Source organism: Molothrus ater, chromosome 2 (genome assembly GCF_012460135.2).
Source record: "Molothrus ater isolate BHLD 08-10-18 breed brown headed cowbird chromosome 2, BPBGC_Mater_1.1, whole genome shotgun sequence".
Taxonomy (NCBI): Eukaryota; Metazoa; Chordata; class Aves; order Passeriformes; family Icteridae; genus Molothrus; species Molothrus ater.
In genome coordinates this window covers 110,344,073-110,355,283 of record NC_050479.2, presented here as the reverse complement: position 1 = coordinate 110,355,283, position 11,211 = coordinate 110,344,073, and the positions used below count along the sequence as shown (strand labels likewise).

The 11,211-nt window shown below is 36.7% G+C and overlaps 1 protein-coding gene across 3 annotated transcripts in view; it reads right to left on the bottom strand.

Annotated features, from left to right (window-relative positions):
* Positions 1 to 1,982: 1,982 nt before the first annotated feature.
* CADM2 (cell adhesion molecule 2) overlaps positions 1,983 to 11,211 on the bottom strand; it is a 586,546-nt gene continuing 577,317 nt past the window's right edge. For all 3 annotated transcript variants that reach the window (XM_036384807.2, XM_036384819.2, XM_036384813.2), the window contains one exon: positions 1,983 to 9,672. In XM_036384807.2, the coding sequence (XP_036240700.1) occupies positions 9,554 to 9,672 (119 nt within the window). In that variant the 3' untranslated portion in view covers positions 1,983 to 9,553. The remainder of the gene's footprint in view (positions 9,673 to 11,211) is intronic.

Genomic DNA, 11,211 nt, shown 5'->3' with positions numbered 1-11,211 from the left:
CAGGGCCCCGAGGATGTCCTCCCCCTCAACACTGCAAGCAGGGATGGTTGCTATCCTCACCAGCTGACATCAGTGCTAATTTCCTGTAAGTTGCCACAGAATAAAGGAGAGGCCTCTTTCTAAAAAATCTTTCCGGCTTGCTTAAAAACACTCTCTTGTCTTCTTTTCTTCCTGTGTGCAGCTTGCAGAATCAATAAGGCCCCAGCTCTTAGCCCTGAGCAGCAGAGAAGCTATTGCTGCAAACTCAGCAGGAGGAAGAGCTAGGGCAAGCAAGGAGCCCAGAGATAATCAAAAGTGCCCTCCCATGGCTCAGGATGTTGCCAAGTGCTTGGAGCAGGACCAGAAGGCAGCACACTATGACTCTTTGTCAAGCAAGGAATCATCTTCATTATCCCCACTTAATTATCTCTGAATTTCACTAATTGCACTTACCTTTACCTTACACTTACCAAAGGGGCTGGGCCAAGTGTTCCTCTGTAACATTATTTTTGAAAATCTCTGTGTATCCTCATGCAGGTGCCTGATGACTGTTAAAGGGGGCAAGGAGCCCCTCTTACACATCAGTGTTTAATGTGTATAATGCCATGACAGGCTGGTACAGAGACTCTGCATTCAATGAAATTATTCTCAGTATTCAGTGTAATTTCAGGCAGCCTTTACAGTTTAAAAGAAAGCCTGTTTGTTCTCCCTTTTGAAAAGAGACAAACAAGCAAAACCCCACAAAACTCTAAACTAAGAACCAACCAAACCAAACATGAACCAAATCAAACCAAAAACCCATAGAAAGAGGGACTCTCATTGTTTATTACAATGGAAAGTGGGAAAGAGGGCTGGCTTTTTTGCTGTTGATGAAAAAAAAAATCTATTAGCAGCATTTAAAGATTTGGGACTCTTTTTTTTAAGGGAACCATGTGAGGGACATACCAGGTTGAAGAGATAACTGGAAGAATCTTCTCTCAACCAGGGAAAGGCAGAGAGTAAAGTGCAGTTCCCTCTGGGTAAATTTTTGGCTGGGGACAGAAACCAGGACAGTACTAAAATTACAGCTTGAATGCAGAAAACTATTAATCCAGGGGTGCATTGCATAGTTTGCTGGACTGTATCATTTTTTGGATTGTGCCATTTTACTTGGGTACACTGTAGACTTCCAGCATGCTTTGCCCTAAAAATCATGGGCATGTGACTAAGGAAAAAGTGAAAATCTGTATTGCTGCTATATTTAAAAAGCTTCTTATTGCACTTTAAAAATCGGTGAAGTGGACATATTTTGGTTTAGTGAAAAGAAGCAATAAAGATAAGAAAAATCCACTGAATCCAACAGGACTCTACATTTGTCAAATGTGTGCTTAGTTCAGGTCACAGGAAAACTGAGATGTACAAGAGCACTGTAAATCCTCTGCACAGGGGTACCAATCTGGGACTGGTTTCTTTTTCAGAAACACAGACACACTCAGAATTTCCTCTTCCCTCTGACATTTGTCCCTCTCCCTTTGAGACTGGTGGCCTTCTTGCCCTTTACAACATCAACTCAAACATGGTTAAGTGGTGCAGAAAACCTTGCATGAATTCCATAGCTCCTTCAAGAAGGCTAATCCACCATTTAAGTCCCACAGGTTTAAGTGCTTTTCATCACTTGACCTCTTCATAAGGATGAATTTCCCCTACAGTGAGGATGGCATCCGACAGTTTTTACTTTGTCAGTCAGACAAAACTATAAAGCAACACACAATAAATATTATATAAACATCAAATCAAATAATAGATTTTGTAACTCTGTCTCACAGATTATTTCCTTGGATCACTGTTTAAAATCTCAGAATTAATATTTCAAGAAGAATATGTTTGATTGCAACAATTCTACTGGAAACAGCAAAATCTGCTCAGTGTACAGTCTGTGTGTACAGCCACTGGTCTAAATCAACTCCACTGCCAAACTGGCAAGCACCAGGTAATATATAAAATGAATAGACAATTCAGAAATGTCCAACAGATAACTAAAATTGAAATTTTATTTTTTTTTCAATAATATTCATCAGACAATTTTCTGACAAGACTTTTCTGAAAGATGAAGTGCAAATGGGAACCCTGTAAGAATGTTTAGAAGAATTGTACATGACATTTTTAAGCGCCACCAAGTACACATTGAATACTTTGTAAGTATATAGGCATAGCAACATGCAAGTGTCATGTACCCAACATTACAATATGCATTTTGTCTGTTTAAAGTTATTAATGAGGAAATAAAATGAAGTTGATGTGTCTCATCATCAGTGCAATATGTTTAATTCCCATGGATTTTTTTTTTCACAGGTTAGTGATTGTATTTCTGAACCATTCAAATATATCCTTCTCAGGGCCATAAATTGGCAGTGTAAGAGCAAAGTACACCAGAGTTCCTAGGAGAGTACACTTACACTGACCATGAATCGATGAATTTGTTACAGTCCTTTCACAAATTATGCCTTATTTATTCTAGGAAACTTCCTGGTGAACTGAAGGGGTTTTGTAGTTATAAAATATCTAGGCTAAAAGTAAAGGATGCACAAGGATTGCTTTATAATTCTTTTGAAAAAGAGCTAAATAGCAACTCAAACATGTGCATTAAGGACTTGAGCCTTGTTCTTTTGAGATCAATAGGCGTACTGTACTCAATTTTGATGGAAGCAGGACATATATGAACCCAGTAATCCATGATTTCCCTCTCTTGGCTCACTGTTTTGGCAGAAGCAGATGACTGTAGGTTATATTTGCATATTTCTATGAAAGCTATATAGGGGTATAAGCAAATCTGCATTCACTGAAAAAGGACAACATGTGCAAGTGCATATTTGCTAACATTAATCAATATGCATAGAAAGGAGAGAAAGAGGAAATGATAAAGAAATCAGCCCAGCAATTAAAGACTATCCTCCTCTTTATAATCAACATAAAGAGTTGATGATCATCCTACAATCTTATTTACAAGCTATTACTTTAAACTCCCTCCCTTTACACCTATTATAAAAACCCTTCAATATTTCATTTTAGAACAAGACTGAGAAAATTACTATGTGTAGAAGAAAATAGCATTGGTGATTTTCAGCACTATGCATAAGGGCAGGCTAAGGCTGTCTGAAGTTTGTGCTGAAACATGAGATCAGAGCTCACACATGAAACACTGCTGGCTTGACCCTGAACACAGGGAAAGTGCTAAAGTGCTGACCCCAACAGGCTTGGCTTTGCACCTGAAATCTTAAAAAAGGGAAGAAACAAAAACCCTTGAACTTTTCTTTAATAGTAGCACAGACTGCTCCTTTCAGAGGAGATACTTTTTCTTCCTCCTTTCCAATTAGACGGCTGCTTTTAGCCCAGCAGAGAACAAATGACTTAAGACACAGAATGTGGAGGGCAGACCTACGGTAAACACAGAAGCCATGAAGAATTTATTTTTTTTTAAATTTTTTTCCCCATCTACTGCAAGGCTCTGGAAGCCCCTAGAACTGCAGACTCATTCCAGTTGGCTTCACACCTTCTGTCTGCTTGTGAGTACATTAAACATTGCTGAAGAAAATGAACACAGCTCGGCAACAGGATGATTCCTAGATGCTGGAAGAATTCTCTTAAGGGCTGCTGGAAGCGCACGAGGCTTGGAGCATCCTGAGGATGTGGAGTGATACAGAAGTGTGCTGTTCAACCATGTTTGTACCCTTATTTTCTCCTGAGTTAAAAGAAGTGCAGAGTGCTGGGTAGGATTCCTTGACAGCAAGAAGGACCTGTGCTAGCTTCTCTTAATGCCAAGTAAACAACTTCCACATGTTTTAGAGGCCTTAGGTCCACCCTGAAAAACCCTGTAGGAAGTCCTACTCTCAAAAGAGTTTCTACTCTGTTCTGTTGACATCAAAGGCTTCTCTATTAATTTCATTTTCTCCTGCTGTTTGCAATAGTCCTTCTCTGCTCCTCACGCATTGAGTCTTTTTAATGTAAACATGCCCTGGCAATATTATGTTTAAATAAGTGGGAGACAAGTCAGGATATCTCAACAGTGTTGATATTGCATATTTAATTCAAAAGCTTGCATGTGCTTTTTAAAGTTTCTCTTCATACGTGCATGTCTTACTTGGAAGAATTGTGTTGCAGTTGGATTGCAAATCATTATCTAGAGCTGACTAAATATTGATGTGTTATAGCAGTTTATTTTTAAGCTGTTTGGGATGAATCCCCAGCCAGCGTAAATTGGCCCACATTTAAGGCAACAGAGTGAAGCTGATTTATACCAGCTGAGGCTGTGTCCTTATGCCCCGTTAAAAAGCTAAAACTCTACCAAAATTAATAAGAACAGGGCAAGAATTATGAACCCAGAAAATATTTTTACCTATTTTTAACAGAAAAAAAAAATACAGTGATTTCATTTCAAGACTAAAGCAAAGATTCAATAGTATTTAAAATGTATACAAATATTTCATAGCTAGTACTTAGACTAAGAGGTAGATGTCATATTCTAGGAATAGTATAGTGTGGAATGATGCTAATGGCAGTTGCTAAATACATTTATTTGCCTGTTACACAGGACACAAAGGAGGGTGATAGCAGTGGCAACCACAAGAAGGCTTACAAAAAATTCTTGTCTTCTTTTGCTATTCTATATTATCTATCTTTTGGTGCATTTCTTCTGGAAGGGCATGACAGAAAAGTGTCAAGAAGGAAAAAGACCTACAATACAAAACTTCACATTTACAAAAACATTAGATTTATCATTTAGGGCATCCTCTGTACTGTAATGGAAGCATTTTGTACTCACAATTTAAGATTACCTGGTGTTACTGAGCAAGCAGTGGAAATTCCAGGTGAGGTGATTCAGCAAAATAGGGGTCAGAAGAATGCAGCTCTCTCTCTCTCTTTCTCTCTCTCTCTCTTTCTCTGGTGTTCATGCTAAAAATACCAGGGCATATGGCAGCATATTTCAGCATCTTAACATACTAGGCTCCCTTGAGGACAGAAAAAAAGATGAAACTTGTGCTGTTGAGCCAGCAATAAGATTACAGAACAGTGCTGCCAGACACTCAGAGTGCTGGCAGCAAAGCCATTAGAGGAGTCGGTGTCTTACTTTGCCTAAAGGTGTTTCAGTGGTATTTAATGGTGCTCCAAGAAATGGAAAGCAAAGCTGGTGAAGAATGAGGAGCAGTATTATTTATAAATTAGTTGTCATTGCAAGTAGAGGAATTACACATATTGCATTAGGATATCCACTGCTCGTAGATGTACCTTCCACTTTTCCCTTGTGACTGTTGGGTTCACCCCTTGCTTGAAATAATCAAAATGCATATTATAATTACATGGTTTTCCAATATCCATACACAGCAAGTACAAGATACTTACATGTAAGTACACTGTATTTACCTATATTTTTGCATAGTTTTTAGTGTGTACTTTGTGCCACTTAATAAAAAGCATTACTCATCATTTTTGTTGTTGCTGTTTTTCTTTATTAGACAGCTTGTTCAATTAAAGTTGTAGTAGCTGGAATTTTTGGTATGCTCATCACAGATTACCAGTCCCTAGGAGTGTAGAGATTAGACATTTGGAGGAGTCTGGGTAAGCCATGGGGGGAAGCTGCAGTGTGAACATGAGAGTTTTAAATCATCTCCTTAATTAAGAAACGCAATATCAGATTTAATGATGCTAATTTAATAAACTTACCTTTAATTGGAACGGAATTCTAAAGGTAAGAAGTCCGTTTTCCTTTTGGTAACACTTTACAATAAGTGGCACTAAATTACACTAGAACTGCTATGTTACAGGGAATTACATGTAACTACACTGTAACTGTTGAAAGAGCTACTGTACATGTGCGTACATGGTAACTTCAGTGCTGTTACAATCATGAATTACATAATTACAGATGATTCTGTCCTTTCTTTTCATTGAAATAGCTATATATATATATTTATATATATATTATACTGCAATGAAAACACACAAGATGTTAACTTTCATGTCTCACTCAGAAAAGTTGGTTTTCTTCATGTGTTCCTTTAGAGAGGGAGTCTCAGTGCAAGACGAACCATCCTTAAGTAATGTGGAAACTTTTTTGAGATGTTCTAGCTTAAACTCTGAGCCTCAAGTTAAACATCAGGTTCCTTAAACTGTCTCTTGGTTTGTCAGATGACACTAAAAGAGTGGGATGATGCACCCCTTGTCTTCTGATGCACCGCTTTCTTGTTCAAATCATGAGAATGTTCTTGAAGCATTAAAAAAAAAAAAACAAAAAAAAAATTAAAGTCTACATCAAAAAGTTTAAAAATAATCAGCAATCGACACTGTAAACAGTACACTGGCAGAAACTAGCTACCTGGTCTGGAGAAAACTACTCTGCAAGTGAGTGAGGGAGAGGATGTCACATACATTTTAGTGAAGGTGGTTCCCATTCAGAGCCTCCTTTTTACACACTCACTGGTGTCTCACACCACCATAAAAACTTTTCTTTTTTCTTTTCAGAATGGGAACTCGGGCAAAAGGAATGGACAACTGGCTTTTAGCCTACTTAATGTCATTAGTGTAGAGCCATGACTCTGCTGACAGAAAAGAGGGATGCCTCTTTACACCCAGTGTAGTAATTTGAACCCGTGAAGACCAGACAGGCCTGCAAAGTGCTATCCAGGTAGAACGCTCTGTGTGGGGCTTTTCACACCTGCTGTGCACAGCTGCAAGGGACATCACCAGGTGCAAGACAATGGAAGATCAAATGGGTTAAAAATGAGCATATGGGAGCAGTTTTAATTGAAAGCCAATGAAAAAAAAAACAACCCAAACAAACCTGTCTTAACAGTACAGTTTATATCTGTTTTTTCCCAAGTTGAAATGCTGTCTGTATGCCACTGGAGAATATGGTTTGAAATGGTTACCACAAGGCCAATCCTGCTTTTGAAGGCCCTGCCTGACCTTGGCTGGGTAATGGTTCAAGTAACAACCCTACTACTCAAGCAAGCTGGAGCTAGGAAGGATGAAGAAAGGCGTAAACACCACGCTGGTGGAGAATTCCACTGGAGCAAATAAGGCCCTCATCCAGGGAAGCACTTCGTATTTAAGCATATGAACAGTGCCTTATACTCCAAAGAAACTCCTCTGATGCCTGAAGCTGCTGTGAGCTTAAAAGCGTTGTTGAACTGGGCCCCAGGTCCTGAAATAAAACTTTGATACTGTACTACAGCTAATGTAACTCACTGCTGTGACAAGAACCCATATTTTTGGTATTAAACTGAATGACTTCCTTTGCCAGCCTTTTACATGTTTATGTTTTGAAAGACATGAATATCTTGTAAACCTATACTAGTTTTCAATGTGTCTAGTAGCACCTACCTGGTTCTCTCAAACTACCATAGTATATTAACATATTATTGCATTTTTCCACAGATGGGTATGGAGTGAACTGTAAAAACAAGCATGCAATCACATCAATGCAGACTTATTTCTTTAAAATGTCATACTGTATATGATTTATTATGTTAACACTCAACCACATCATATTATTTATGTCTGTATATTTTGAAAAAAAGTGCTGCTTTGATTGACGTCACCCTTTTTTCTTAGAAAGTAACAAGATAGATGCTTCAACAAAAACAATTAAAATACTCTAATATTGTCCTTAAAAGGTTTATATTCTTCTGATAAATAATCTGTCACAGCACCTTTATCTTCCATTTTACCATACCACATGATGTCTTACTCCAAATTCTCCCTTCCCCACACAAAAATAAAATCCCAGGAGAAAGTCCTTTACAGCAGACCATCATGCTTTTATGCTTCACGAACACATCAACCAGAGAGAAATACTTCTTTTGTCAAAGGTGCAAAACACAGGAGCAAAGCGAGCTCCAACTAGACTTAACTTGCGTTCTCCAGTGTAGAATCATTTCCAAGACCTGTTATGGCAACCTTTTCTTTTCATTGGAAGAGGAAATAAGCCGATGGGCTTACAGTGTTTTGTTGTCATATTTAAGAGCATGTGATTTTTCAGCTGTCAATTACACAAAAAAAAAAAAAAAAAGTTCAGAAATAATCCAAACAGAGACCTTCACTGTGGAGCTAAAAGCATGGCAGGAATTCTCTATCATTCACGGTGACATAAGTTTGTACCTCACAAAATGCATAGACAGGAATTTAATATAAAGAATTAGTCCATTTACTGTATACACAAAACATATATCTTTTGTTTTAACACTTCTATTTTTTCTTTTTTTTTTCTTTTTTGTTTTTTTTTTTAAAGTTTTTTTTTTTGTTTTTTTGGCAAACCAACATAGAGAAGCAGCTCTGGAACTGCCAAATTAAAATTGAGAATTTTAGCAACTCAATAGTACTTTTTAAGGATAGTAATCAAATGTGGTTGTAATTTAAAACCTGAGGCTGTGCACTGGTTGTTAGCTTAAAACTACCTTTCCATATAACATTGTGCTTCCATTGTATAACAAAGAAAAAATTAACAAGAACTAGAAAAGTTTGCTGCTGAACAGTGCTAGGACATACAGACAAAAAAATACTAACACATGTTATCTACTCAGAATATTGATGTTGAGTCATATCTAAAGGGATATAATGGACATTAGAAAATGCTTACTTGTGACTGACTTAGCTACCGCCAAAAAAGTTGAATATGTATCAAATAATGTTTAATTGAATTTATTATATGCACTATATACAGATACTAAAATGCCTTGCAATTGTGCCCCATGAACACGTCAAATTTGAGTAGGCAGGTGAGTTCATGTTTAGCAAATAAATTACAAAAACATAAATTACTCAGAAAGTTCTCTAATCTTTGTGATCCCAAAAGCCAGTAAAAGGGCAGGACAAACTGTTTTAAAAGAAGCTCTATTACTTAACTGCAGAATCTGTATAGCTACTCACATGTTTTTACCACTGAACCATGGCACTGTTGTCAAGGTACCATTTAAATCATAACAAAACAAAGCAAAATACCCCAAAAAATTCACTGGACTGATCTTTTTTCCCACCAAATCCAAACATATGAGAAGCTATACTAAACAGATTTCAATTTGTGTTTCCAAGGGTGTATGTTTCAAAAACAAGTTGCTTTTTGAATTATAGATAGACAGGTATAAAATATTCTTTGTAGACCTCTAATCTTAGACTTAACATTTTCTGTAAGTAAATTAGGACCTTACCTAATAGTACTTGTTATGAATTTTGTTCTATGACATACTAATAGGGACATGATAAAAGAAAACTGGAAAAGAAAGCTGCAAAACACTTAAATATGTAGAAAACTCGGATTAAGATGATGATTAACATTGTTAAGGCTGTATATTCAAGCACTGTATGTTAAGAGAGCAGTGGATATGATTTTTAGGCAATAAGAAATGTCCTGTTTTATGCATGATACTGTAACTATAGAATGATGATGTCAACAGCTGATTGTTGGCATAAACTGGCTACTTATAGCAGGTATGCGAGTTAATAAAGATAGCAGAAGATGGCAGAAATGAATTCTGAGAAATGATAGCCAGTTTTCTCCAGCAGTCAGCCTGATAAGTAAAACTCCAAGATTCTAGCTCTGCATCTAAATGAAATACTCTTTTTTCTCCTCTGCATTGACTTGGCTGCCTTCTGCATTGATAATGGCTGTGTCGGCATCAGGTGCATCTTCAGCTCCTTTTGCTTCATTTGTTAAATATGTTCCTGTAGGAATCAATACAAGAGAAAAGAAAAATAGAATGATTAGGGTTTTTTTCACACTGCATTATAGGAAGTACATTTAAAACAATGTACTCCAATTTTTTCAATTTATGAAAAATATTTTTACACAGTTTTTAGTATACATCATAAAGGTGTGTTCAACTTTCTAATTTGCTTAAGAAATATTTACACTGATACTTATCCTAGTAAAGGCATATATACAAACTATAGTATATCCACAACAAATTAAGGAAATATTTTAATAAAACCCCATTTTATCTAACTGCGGTAATATGCAATACATTTTTCAATTGTAAAATAGGTGATAAAATCTTGCTTATTTCATGAAATAGCTATCAAAACCAAAGCAATTTTGAAGAACTAGATATTTGTAAAAGTGCTTTTTTTAATGGCCACTGATCATTTGTATTTCTGTTTTATATTGATCGTATCTATGCGTTAATTTTACAGAACTGTATCATAGTAGGTTCCAAGAATTACAAAATTGAGGCAATTTTATTAAGAGAACCAACTCATATTATACTATCGCAACTATTTTTATGCTCTGGAAATGAATGAATAAGAAGAAGAAATGTGTACAATAGTCAAATTTCCCTTTGTGAAAATCATTATTTATGCTGGCATGAGATGTACAACTGTTCATTCTGGAAAGCAAAAAAAAGGAGACACACTTTCACTGGCTCATTAAAAAAAATCTGATTTTGTCCCAGGTAGTATAATCAAATAAAGATGTTTTTTATCAATTTATGTTTGCTAGGTATATGATTTTCCTGTCTAAAATGAGAGTTACTGAATTAATACCAAAATACCAACACTCATCCTCTCTTCTTTTTTTTTTTTTTTTTTTTTTTTTTGGGGGGGGGTATGGAAAGGGAATCAGGGAATCAGCTGAGTTTTAGCAATAGGCCTACAAGCTGTACAAAGGTTAAATCTCAAGGCATGATTTTGGAATTAACTAGGTCAAAATCAAATCGCAGAGAAGTCAGAAGTCAGTGTCACTCCCTTCCTGCTATCTTTAGTGGCAGAGGGGACTGAAAATGAAGGGACCAGGATTATTAAAGTAAAACCACAGAATAAAGTAAAGCAAGCCCCAGAATGAACCCCTTATTCCAGCAGGATCATTGATAAACTGATTTAAAACTCACTACTGGATTCCAATATTATCTTTTAAACATATGCTTGAAATATTAGCAAAATCCATTAAAATGTAAATTTTGTTCACTCAATGCATGTATATTCTGCTGAATCGATATGGTAGTTAAAACTATGAAAACATGATGAGAACATGTAATCAAGTATCAGGAGTTAGGATCCAAAACCAAGGGGCAATCTTGCCTCCCTAAATCACTGACTTATAAGATGACCTTGGGCATGCCCTAACTCCATGTCCTTTGCCTTTGCCAGCCCACAGGAAAACTGGTGAAAATTCACAGGGACTTCACTTGGGACTAGACTGAGAACTATTTTTTGTTCCAATCATTTAGCAGAGGGGGGGAAGGTGAAAGGGAATGGCACTCCCAG